The sequence below is a fragment of the Rhinopithecus roxellana genome, chromosome 6, assembly GCF_007565055.1.
Source record: "Rhinopithecus roxellana isolate Shanxi Qingling chromosome 6, ASM756505v1, whole genome shotgun sequence".
NCBI lineage: Eukaryota > Metazoa > Chordata > Mammalia > Primates > Cercopithecidae > Rhinopithecus > Rhinopithecus roxellana.
Window position 1 is genome coordinate 125,394,661 of NC_044554.1, and position 12,819 is coordinate 125,407,479.

A 12,819-nucleotide genomic window follows, 5' to 3' on the forward strand; every position below is an offset into this window, starting at 1 on the left:
GTCCACTCAACTCCCAGTGACTTGACCTTCTAATTCACTCTGCTAGTATTTAATCTGTCTTCATCTCTTGATTTTCACGACCCCTGTGATAACCTCACTTTGAATGCTTTCTTCATTTGGTGTCTTTTACTCCGACATATCTGGTTTTCTTTTGACTTTGGAGTCATGCAGACTTGAGTTTAAATCCTGACTCTACCATTTCCTGGCTAAAAGACCCAGAGGTTAAATTTTCTCAGCCTTTGACCTTCAATTTCTGAAATGGGGATGATTATAGGACCAATCTCATAGGATTGTTCAATGGCTAAGCAAGTTAAAGTATATGAAGATTTATCACAGTCCCTTGCACATAGTAAGTCCTCAAAAAATGGTAGCTATTATTTTCCTTTCTTCCTCTCTCGTGCCTACTAGGATTTCTGAAGCTGTAGGTAATGATCCTCTATCTATTCCATTTATACCCATTTAGAGTGTCGCTGAACTTCATGGCTTTAGCCAGCACGTACTTTGATGACACATAATAACTATATATTAGACTTCTCATGGGAGCCTCTATTGTGTACATTTTTGGCTGATATGAATGGCTGGGTGCGGTGGCTCACACCTGTAATCCCAGCACTTTGGGATGCCTAGGCGGGCAGATTACTAGAGGTCAGGAGTTCAACACCAACCTGACTAACATGGTGAAACCTTGTCTCTGCTAAAAATGCAAAAATTACTCGGGAGTGGTGGCATGATCTATAATTCCAGCTACTTGGGAGGTGAGGAAGGAGAATTGCTTGAACCCAGGAGGTGGAGGTTGCAGTGAGCCAAGATTGTGCCATTGCACTCCACCCTGGGCTAAAAGAGTAAAATTCTGTCTCAAAAAAAAAAAAAAGAACTATCCTCCTCCTCATTATCTGTCCATCCCAGATTAGTATGTTCCTCATTTCTGTCAATCAGTGGCAACTCTGTTTGTCCTCTATCTCTGGCTTCCAAGTTGTATTCTTTCCTCCTCCTATCTGATTAGTATTAAGCCCTAGACTTGTTCCTTCTCCCAGCTTCAGCCACCCTTCCTTCCCAACACTAGCGCTGACGCCAGCCTAGGAGCCGGTTGGTGTACTTCCCGTCAGCCTCCCCTCCACTCTCTGCCCTTGATGCACTGGTCTTCTCTGTGCATTGCTGATGGTGCTCAAGGAGCACTTGATGATCTTTAAGTTAGTCTTTTATTACTTACTGACTCATATTGCTCTCTAACTCTTTGAAATTATTTGTGTCTTTTCTCTTCAACTAGGTTGTAAACTCCTTAAAGACAAAAAACAGGTCATAAATGTCCCAGAATTACTGTCATAGTACTAAATCTGTGCTTAATAAAGGCTTCCTAATGGAATGGATAGGTTGAGTATCACCTCTTCTTGTTAAGAGTGTATAATAGCCTCTTGTTCTCTGTCAAGTCAATCCCAAGCTCTTCAGACTGGTTTCCAGATGTGCTACCAGCTGGCTTCATCTTACCAGCTCTGACCTTTAGCCCTTCCCTGACTCCATCCAGGTTGGCCTCTTTACTGTCAACACACACAGACACACTCACACACACACGTGCACACACATGCACACACATGCACACACTCTTATTTAGTTGAGTATTAAGATCATAGCCTTTCTGTCTCTGTTTTATCTGTGATCCCAAGACATTAGGTCTTTACCACCCTACACTGAAAAAGGCAATGCTAGACCACCTATGAAGAAGGTTGTCAAGCATCACATTTCCCTATGGAGGGAAAGTCGGTTTTATGATCTTTTGCTCAACAATAATAAGTTGAGGTTGAGATGGTCTGGGAAATTAGGAAGAAATGTCTTTGGAGAAAGTTGTTTAAGTGCAGAGGCATGCCTCTCTTCTAATGGTGAAGGATGGGCTTCCTCCTCACCTAATACCAAGTGAAAGGGGCTTTAGGAGGACCCCTTGGAGAAGTTGATTTATGTTTTCCAAAGTTTCAAGGGAAAAATGGGACTGATATGAAACTCATGATGAGAAAATTTAGAAGAGCAGGTCTGTGGCTGGAGCTGCTTGTCTGGTGGCAGTGGAAAGAAAGATGATTAAACTGGGACTCAGGAGTGCCTTTTACTGGCCACACCAAAAGTTGGTTAAGTGTATAAACATCCATCTAGTTTGATCTAAATGTTAAAGCTAAATCTTTCTGTCTCCTGAAGGAAATTCTGGCCACTTTGACTCAGCTTTCGAGTATTTTTGGTTGGTCAACAAACTGTTAAGCAGAGTGTGCTAAGAGCTAACTGAATTTCATGTTATCTTTTATTTGTTGATGAAAGGTAAAACACCAATAAGTGTGGTTTAGTACATGACACCAGCCCTCTGCAGGTATTGAACTGGGAAGATAACGAGGCTCAACTTGCATGTTACTCTGTAGTTTACTTTACCTCGTGGTCACCAGCGAATCTAAGTTGATTGACTAACACAGAATTTTTTGATAAAATGTTCTGTAGAGCTGGAAGAGTTTCCCAGGCAGCTGGAAACGTATTCTGTGTCCAGTATGTCTCAAAATTGCTTCAATTATGTACAAAGGCAAAGTAATTATTCGGTTCTCATCTTCTTTGTTAGTGACTCTTTTTCACTTGCTCGTGGAAGGTGAAAGAAATTGATCTGATTTTATTAATCTGCCTATCTGCCATGGTGGCAGTGTAATGGAATACTTAAAGGCATGAGACTTCTTAAAATTATTTTAGCTATACAGGGAGCTTAGTTGGTCTGTGGGTTCTGGTTTTTTTTTTTTTTTTTATTCTTACAGATAGGGTCTTGCTATGATGCCCAAGATAGCTTTGAACTCTTGGGCTCAAGCAATCCTCCTGCCTCAGTCTCCCAAGTAGCTGGGATTACAGGCACATGCTACCATGCCCACTGGTCTGTGAACTCTTGATGTCTCTGTGAGCAAAATGAATGAACCATGTATGTGCATCAAACTAATGAAACTCTGTGCTTCCTCTGCAGGTGATACAGGCCTGCCATTCTTGTCCTAAAGCAATTGAAGTTGTAGTCAATGCCTATGAACACATCAGATGGAACACAAAGTGGAGAAGAGCTATCCCCAATGATGACCTGGAGGTAAATAATCGATTCCCTTCCTATAGTTTTCACTATCGAGTACTTCCAGACTGCTCTAGAAGTATGCAAAATTCTAATAAAACAGTTGGTTTTGAGAATGCCTTTAAAGCCTATTCAAATGCAATGAGACAAAAAGTTATAAAATACGAGTTTGAGAGTTAATATTTCCATCAAATATGTGGCATTAAGGAGTGTCTTGGGGAATTCCTCCATTTAAGGGCAAGTTGAATTAAGTATATAAAGGGAGCAGCTTTCCTTTCTTCTCATTAATTTAGGTGAGTTAAATGATGGCATTTGAGATTGCTCATGTAGTATTTTTACCGGAATATTAAAGCGTTTTGTGTAGATTATTTCATTTACTTTTAAATATCGTGAAGTGACTATTAGGCAGGAAAGAGTTTTAAAAACCCTGTCTTGGGTCCTACAGAAAGCCATTGGCAGAGTCAAGTTCTCACTTGCAGACTTTCAGACTTTGCTACCTATGTATACCAGTCCTTCCCACTGAACATCCTTGGTTCTTGGTTTTAGAAGTCAAAGTCTATCTCTAACACATGAAAGGTATCAGGCACAGGGTGCAAAGTTCACTGGGCTTGGAGGTCTGTGGCTTAGGTGTAATCTTATTCTGCTACTTATTAGCTGTGTTACTTTTTAAAGTCACCTAACTTGAGTGAGCTGCATTTATCCTTCACTTCCATTAAATATCTGAATATATGCATCACACCAAGCATATAATGTGTTTTAAATTGCTATTTTGGTTTAGATTGGTCCAGGCAGTTCACACATGCATATTTTATCTTATCTCCTGGCTTCTGAATTATAGAGTGTTATTTCCCCTCCCCTTTCCTTGTATACCACCGCCTCACTGCTCCCATTTCAATATTGTGTTTAATTTTTGCCTCACCAATAGAGACCCTAGGAAGCTGCCATTATGTGTAAAGTAGAGGTTAGTTGCAGCATTGTTGATTTTTATTGATGTAAACTGTGGGGACTTGCTAACTTTAATTTGTCTTGCTTTCCTTTTCAGAAATACTGGGATTTTTACCACTCTCTCTTTACTGTGTGCTGTAACTCTCCAAGGACTCTCATGCATTTATCGAGATGTGCCATTAGAAGAACGTTACACAACAGATGCCATAGAGCAATTCCTTTGCTTTCCCTCCCATTGTCATTGAAAAAGTACTTGCTTTTAGAGCCAGAGGGAATTATTTATTAAGCCTTATGAGACAGCAGTTCCCAATCCTAGGTATTTAAGTGGACTCGCTGCGTAGACACAGTTTGCATAAATAAAATGGTACTTGGGTTGATTATAACACTTCAGGGATTTCAAAACACTTTACAAACACTGTCGTTAATCCTAGAATATCACGGTATGGGGAAATAAACAAGAAGTAAAGTTAAGGAATTTTCAAAGACAAGGAGGTATTCAGAATGCACTGATATAACAGTAATAACTAATATGTATAGTGCTCTAAGTACCTGAAATATTTTTGTAAAACTTCTCATATCTTATCTCATCTGAAATGGGACCCAGGTTTTCTTCCAACCAATCTAATTCTGTGCCTTATTAGTAATATGTTTACATTCTCATTCTAATGGCCATATAGTAGGCTTTGCAATTGGCCTCTTAAACTTGGTGTCTTCCCCCATTATCCCTTAGCAGTAATTACTGTCGCTAGTTTTGCAAACTCCTGCCCCCCAAACCAAGCTACTCGAATTTATTTCAGTGATGAAAGCATATGAGCATAGTCAAAACAAGGAGATCTGGAGTCAAATTAGAAATGAGAAAGAAACATCAGTCCAGTTAATAGTCAAGAATGGACATTTGAACGGACATCATTGAGCCAGAGACTGGAGATGCAAAGATGAGTCCCATGTGACTCCTGCCCTCCAGGTTCTCACCATTTAGCAGAGGATCCAGACATACACACAGCTAATTGCAATATAAAGTGACGGGGCAAGAGTACAGGTGCAGACTCATTTTTAATGCTTGTCTTTCAAAGTTGTGTTTCTGACATGAAGTGTGATTTTTCTTTTAAGCATGAAGATGAAGAGTGAAGGGGTTATGTAAAGTAGAGGGATTTCCTGCTCTTGTTAGGGTATTTTTAAGGTTTTTTTCTAGATAGTGTGTCATTTTGGTATGGTTTCTTTGTTAGTATTAATACTTTCTCAGACTCCTTGAGAAAAATATTGCACACTAAATGGCTCCAGTGCATGTGAAAAGGAAGCATAGGAAAATGGGGGAAAGAAAGTGTGTGAGGGGACTTAGTTGATTACTTTGGTCTTTTTATGTAGCAGACTGACATTTCGTAGCATTGTAGCTAAGAGATAAGGAGCACTTTGCTAGTGACAGTGGGCTACAAAAAGTAAATAGACGTTTTGAAAATGGTAAAAGTTTGAGAAATGTGGGAAGATAAGTGTGTTAGTCAGGGTAGCTAGTTAGTGGATTGCAGAAAGAGAAATGTAGGTGATTAAGCTCTGGGCTTTGTGGTTTATGAGGTCAATTTTGCTTCACTTTTTCTTTGTTATTGCTAATCACTTTTAGATAAGCTCATTGCCTCTTAGCATCACTTTTTAGAGGTTAGAGCAGAAGTAAATTGCAAACAAATCTGTCAGTTGTGAGCAGGTTTCTTTTACGTGTGTGGTTCTCCGTCATACTTAACTTTGGATGCTGGAGCGTTGAATAGAGATGATGTCGGATATTCCAATAGGCTATCATTTAATGTAACTGGCAATCACCTAACTGGTTAATCCTAGTTGAGACTGTGCTTCTCAAGTGGGATTGTCTTACTCCCAGGGCTGCGTAGGAAAAGTCATAGGTGGATACAGTAATCTCTTTTAAGTATCAGTTTTACTCAGATATTTTGGTAGAGATATTTTGTACTAAGACAAGATCTATATCATGGAATAGAATGCTGGATTTGTATGAATTATTCATATAAAGCTTGATCCTTCAAAAAATAGTTTGCTTGCAGCAACTGGTATTAGAACACATCCTAGAACAGAATGAAATGATGTCTTTTGCAGCAACTTGGATGAAGCTGGAGGCCATTATTCTAAGTGAAGTAACTCAGGAATGGAATTTGAAATACCGTATGTTCTCACTTATAAGTGTGAGCTAAGCAATGAGGATGCAAAGACATAGAGAGTGATATAATGGACTATGGGGACTTGCAAGGGGAAGCCTGAGAGTGGGGTGAGGGATAAAAGACTACATATTGGGACACTGCTCCACTGATGGGTGCACTAAAATCTCAAAATTCACCACTAAAGAATTTATCCGTGTAACCAAAAACCACCTGGACCCCCAAAACTATTGCAATCTTAAAATAGTAGTAATTTAAAAAGTAAAACAAGATCACACCCTGGAACAATCGGAGGATTTCTTGCTGCCCTGCATCTTAAGGAGTATTCTAACAGAAAAGCTTGTGATGCACTGACTTGGGGCAGGTAAAACTGATGCTGAGGACAAAGGAGAAGATGTTCCTTGCCGAGGGAAATGAAAACTTTTCTTATTCACCTTGCTTGTGCTTAAACACTCATGTTCATCTAGTGTAGAATACATGGCTACTTGTTTGTAATTTTTGTACTGGTGGAATTAAAGTGATTTTTCCTTAACTTTGAACTTCTATTTAGAGAACTTAAATAAAGCTCTTCTGTCTCCTTTCATCTTTGTGAGTTGTTTACTTAACAATAAGACTCTTTTCCCTAACCCAACTTTGACTTTTCAGCAATGACACTGAAGAACTCTACACATTTTATTGCTTTTATCAACAGTTACAAAAAAAAAGAAAAAGAGATTCAGGAATTGTGTCTCTAAATAAATAATGTTTTCAAAAGAAAGTAAAGGGTGAGTGTGACCAAAACACAAATACAGTGAAGACTCTTGCTGTAAGAACAGGGTGTTTTAATAATAATAAAGATATTGTACTGAATCATTCTCCTCTGCCTCTCACCATATCTGTCTTCCTGGGGTTTTTCATTTTCCTTCATTCTCACTGTCCACTAAACCCTGGGCAAAGCAACAGAGGAAATTATATCCTCCTGATGCCTTTGTTACTTTCTTAGAAAACTTTCTGTAAATAGGATCTACTATCTTGAAGAAAAACTATCTCTCTTCTGAAACTTACATGAGAGGAAGAATCTTAGATATGAGGGAAAGACCACCTATCTGGTTTTCTCTGCTTCTTAGGAACTAGACACACTTGTGTTCTATTTTTTAATCACCGAGTGTTATGTCTCTACTTTGTCCTTACATTCTAAACCCAGTGGGTTCTGATAAAAACACAGTAGTCGAACGATGATTGTAGGGATAAGAAAAGTAACAAACCATTTGCAGTGGTTTATCAATGCTGGAAGACAGCTGAGCCTTATGTTTTTATTACTTATCTGATTGTGAAGAACTTACAAAATTCTAAGTTGGTACACTTTCAAAACTTTTACAAATGAATTCAACTACCCACTCATTTTCTTTGAAACACAAACACCGCAGCTAGTAACTGGAAGGAATTCCTGTTACTTTCTTTAGGCGGATAAAGTAGATGCATTACAGTTAGACGTTCAGAGGTTTGGCTCCGATGCTGTCTGTCTGGGTCCCCACTTTATCTGACTCATAAAATATGGAAAATGACACACCTGCTCCATGCCTGGGTTTTCTCATTTGTAAAATGAGAATAGTCATGGTGCCTACTTCATAGGACTTTTGTAGGATTGTTTTGAAGGTTAAGTTAATTAACAGATTAAAGGTAGAGCAGACCATGACACTCAGTAGCATTTTATTACTACTCATGTCCTTGTTTTTGTCGTAATCATTATATTGTACAGACAGACTCCCGCCAGTGGAGTAGTATATCCTTAGAGTGAAGCTGTAGCTGCAGGTGATACATTGTAGATTTCTCTTCACTTTGGGAACTGTTGGGTGAGCTTGTACTGTGTCAGGACTTTGATGACAGCTGGGAATCCATGGGGGAACAAGACAAACCAGGTCCCTGACCTTCTTGGGCTTTTTTGAGATAGGGAGTAGGGATAGAAATTCTCCACTGAGTGGAGGATTAGTAAACATGTCAACCAATTAATTTTTGAATCTTCGTATTTGTGTAAGTAGTAACACAGATGCAATGATCTATTTTACTATGGAAACATTTAGTCACCTGAAAATTTATCACGTACAGAGCTGATTTCTCAGCTGTTTCCATCTTCAATGGGGGAAAGAGAAGGAGGAGATGAATTTTGTAGTGGGACATAGATTAGCAATGAGATTCCTAGCAGGGAGGGTCATTGGTCATCAGAATGAATGAACAGAGGGTAGAATAATTTCATTCATTTATTTTTTCACATGCAAGAATTTATTCTCTTAGCTGGGTGTGGAGGCACATGGCTGTAGTCCCAGCTCCTCCGGAGGCTGAGGCAGGAAAATCACTTGCGCCCATGAGTTCAAGGTTGCATTGACCTGTGATTAGACCACTGTATTCCAACCTGGGCAACAGAGCGAGACCTTGACTGTAAAGAAAAAATTTTAAAAAAGGACTTTATCCAGTATTACTACCTGTGTAGTTCTCTGATAAATGTGGGAAGAAGAAGGAGTGTTGTTACCAAGTCACTTTAAGATTCATTTTTAGTAGCTCAAGGTTTTGGTTTATTTGCTTTTATTTAGAAATAAGGATAAAAACTACACAGTTTTTTTTTTTTAATTAGATGCTATCTAACCAAGCCATTTGGTTGATCAGAAAGGATTTTCAAAACCTTCATTTCAGTGATAAGTTGCTTTGTTCATGTTTGATCATATCTGCCATCACTGAAAAACTATGTATGCAAAAGCATCCCCCAAAAGTGGCTTGTTGTTGTCATTGCTTGTTTGTTTCTTTGTTTTGAGACAGAGTCTCTCTCTCTGTTGCCCAGGCTGGAGTGCCATGGCAGGATCTCTAATTATTGCAATCTCCATCTCCTGGGTTCAAGCGATTCTCCTGCCTCAGCCTCCCAAGTAGCTGGGACTACAGTTGCCCGCCACCATGCCTGGCTAAGTTTTGTATTTTTAGTAGAGGTGGGGTTTCACCATGTTGGCCAGGCTGGTCTCGAACTCCTGGCCTCAAATGATCCGCCCATTTTGGCCTCTCAAAGTGCTGGGATTACAGGCGTGAGCCACTGTGCCTGGTCAGCAGTTGTTGTTGTTGTTGTTGTTTTTCTTTTTAAAAAAGCTACACTAAGTGGTTTAAGTGAGCTTTAATTTCTTCTTTACTCATTGTTTTTCTGTTTTCTCAGATAGAGGTATGCCTCAATGATATTGGATAGCCACTATGTAAATATATGCTGAATCCAGTTATGGAAATCAAATAGCCACCTTGTATTTCTTAAAGACAGCCTGGATTAGTTTTCAGTGCTTACTAAGCAGGGAAAAATGGACAAAACAGAGCTATCATGCTGGGGTGTGTAAGGCAGCCTCAGATGTAGAAGGTAGGTACTGAGGTCCTTCTCAAGATCCAGGAGTCTAGACACCTGCTGATAGGCACAAAGGCAAACATTCACTCCATGTCCTGTTCCAGATGTAGTGGAAGCTGAAAGTCAGTATTTGACTGACAAATTGTAGGAACCAATATAGATTGCAATTAATTTGATTCAGGAAGCAAGACATACAAAATGAGCTGCCCATTCTCTAAACAAGGATCCTCTCTCTACCCTGCTCTGGTTCTTGGCAGAATGACTTTCACAGACTGTATCAACTAACTCCCTGTCGCCTGGCTTCCTAGAGGGTTCAGTCCACGGAAGGATAAGCAGAAGATTGGGGCCCTTCCTGGCTCCCTCCCTGCTTGGTCACTACTTGCTGGTGGATGAATTCCTTTACCAAAACCACACCTCCTGTCAGCAGCCACTCTTAAACTCCTATTCTCCCCGGGTTATAGTAGCTGCTTCCTCAACTTGCTTTCTCAGACCCAGGGGTAGTCACAGCTTCCACTGAGTTGCCTGCGCCCCTGTCCGGGATGCTTCATCATTCCTTGCTTGCTTCCTCTAAGCTACCTACACTTCCACAGACAGCCCTTGATTAGATTCTCTTCAGTCACCCCTATTGAGTGTGTCTTCCATTTCCGCTAAGGATCTGATTGATGCACACACAAAAAGCACTGTAACAAGTCAACAAGTCCTAGACAGCCTGGGCGGTGGTCGGGATGGTAAGTTCTATTGGATTTGAGGACCAATAGAAGCCACTATGGACCAGGGAAGGCAGGTGGACTTGATCTGTGGCCTGAAGAGGGGTGGGGTTTAGGTAACAGTTTGGGTAACAGTAAGGCCCTGGGGTTTCGGGGGGAATTTAACAGTGAGTATCCCTGACAAAGGGTGAGAGCGAGCGTATACACTGAGTTTTCACCACTGTCAGTTAGAGTAAATTGATGCACGTAGATGAACATTTGTTGTGTGTGGGAAGCAGAGGATGAGGTTGGAAGAACTGAGTGGGATGAAATCATGAAATGTCTCAAAGAGTGGGGAAGCGCCATGGGGAATCAATGAATATTATCATCATCATAATTATACTTTTTCCAACCTTATCATTTTTACAGAAGTAACAATTATGATACAACCATGTAACATTTACAGGGTATTCATCATTTTCAGAGCATCTTTATGATGTTTAAGACCAGATAATTGCCTTTATCATTACTCTTTTCTTCCATGCCACCCCCAAATACAATTCTGATCTTTTAGATCCGAAGAAAATATGTAAAAATAACACTAATTAACCCTCCCTTCTCATGTAAAACACTCCAATCATATGGAATAATTTATTCTGGAGCAAAAAAGGGGACGATAGCCTTACTTTTTCTTTTTATCAAAAGCTAAAGATTTTTAAAATTGCATTAAAAAAAAGAAAGAAATGTTTCTTCCAGGGCATCAGGAAATGACAGAACAGAGCAAAATTTGGAGGTCTAGGACTGCTTATACTTTTCAACATGGCAGTGTTCAAGTGCTGAATTATTCACTGAAGCCCTGATGTCATTACAGTCCTTCAGGGACCCCAGGACTCCAAATACTGCTGAAGTCAGATGGTCAACAAAAGGTGTCAGGATGATCCATCGAGGAAAACACAGGCAACAGCAAATTGTTCCTAAGCAACGTCTGGTTAATTCTATACAAAAATACAAAGAAGCTGAAAACTGTTTACTCCAATTAGCACTGCAGTGTGGCACAAAGAAAAATATATGGACTTTGCAATTCATTGGCTGAGTTTTAATCTTGATTGTTCCATTTAATATCTGTGTGAACTTGGGTCAGTTTCTTAACTCAAGTGTCAATTTCTTTATTTAGGTAATGGTGATTAACTACTTGACATTCAGGACTCTTTGGGGGAATTTATTTATTTTTATTTATTTTATTTTATTTGTTTGAGATGGGGTCTCACTCTGTTGCTTAGGCTGGAGTGCAGTGGCACGATCTCGGCTCACTGCAACCTCTGTCTCCCAGGTTCGAGGGAGTCTGTCATCTCAGCCTCCCAAGTAGCTGGGATTACAGGTGCATGCCATCATGCCCAACTAATTTTCCTATTTTTTTTGGTAGACAGGGGGTTTCACTACGCTGAGCAGGCTGGTCTCAAACTCCTGTGATCCACCTGTCTTGGCCTCCCAAAGTGCTGGGATTACAGGCGTGAGCCACTGTGCCCAGCCAGATACAGCAGAGTTTCTAAGACATTTATGTGGACAGGCCAAATACCCAGCTTTTTGTTTTTGTTTTGTTTTGTTTTTTCTTTTTATTGCATTTTAACTGCAATGATTTTCCTATGATACAGACTCACTCTCTGAAACAAACTGTCCCAAGCTGTTTTGTTAAGGGTTCATTGCTCCTGGCAGTTTGGCCTGAAGGAGGCACTGTAGGAGAATTTTCTCCCTGTCGTGAATCACAGCCATGGAATTACAGACAGCTTTCATTTCTAAAGGCCGTCTTGAAGAAAATTAAACCCAAAAGATCAAGAAAGGTAAATAGGCATTCTATGGCACTTTTCTTTAATCTCCTGCTTACAGTTTCAAAGAATTTTGCTCTTCCCTTCATTGGAAGGAGACCTGGGTATCAGGAAATGATTTTAGAACCATAGGTTTCTGTCCTGTGGTTACATAATCCGGAAGGAAAAAACAACATTGCAGTTAGTTTCTCTCTGTGTAGCACTGAAATTGACAATTTCATTAGTAATTCCGTTCATTCAATTTCCCTTCTTTCTTCCTCCCTGTTTGTCTTTCTCTCTCTTTCACATTCTCTCCTTTTCTCCCTTCCCTTATTGTTTCTTGTCCTCATTCCCTGGTGTGTTTTTGTTTTTGTTTTTGTTTTGCCTCTTCGTGGCTAGGATCTCAGTGTGAGCATGTACTTATGTAGAGTACATGTTGATATATTCTTGGGTACTTTCAACAACTGACAAGAATGGCGTTTGTTGTCTTTCTAGCAATAGATTACAGGTGAGAGATCAGGACCAAGCTAGGATCAAAAATTACCAAAGAGACAGGAGAAAAGCCTCCAAAATGAGACATGCATGTTTCTGCCCATCCCAGGCAATGCCAGAGAAGCCTAATCATGCTATCTGGGTTACAGGTGTCCAATGCACTTTTGCACATAGTCAGACATATCCACCAGTATGGTCACAGAGTTGCTCCCTTCTGGAAAATCATAAAAGAATTAATTATTGAGATAATATGGCTGAATAGGTAACCATACAGACTAATGCATAGAATCAGACACGCCAGAGTTGGAATTCCTCCCTG

At 39.9% G+C, this 12,819-nt stretch overlaps 1 protein-coding gene across 1 annotated transcript in view; it reads left to right on the plus strand.

Annotated features, from left to right (window-relative positions):
- ASB4 (ankyrin repeat and SOCS box containing 4) overlaps positions 1-6,752 on the plus strand; it is a 53,850-nt gene extending 47,098 nt beyond the window's left edge. The window contains exons 4-5 of the mRNA XM_010356263.2: positions 2,975-3,088; positions 4,113-6,752. Coding sequence (XP_010354565.1) covers positions 2,975-3,088; positions 4,113-4,301 — 303 coding nt within the window. The 3' untranslated portion in view covers positions 4,302-6,752. The remainder of the gene's footprint in view (positions 1-2,974; positions 3,089-4,112) is intronic.
- Positions 6,753-12,819: the final 6,067 nt, after the last annotated feature.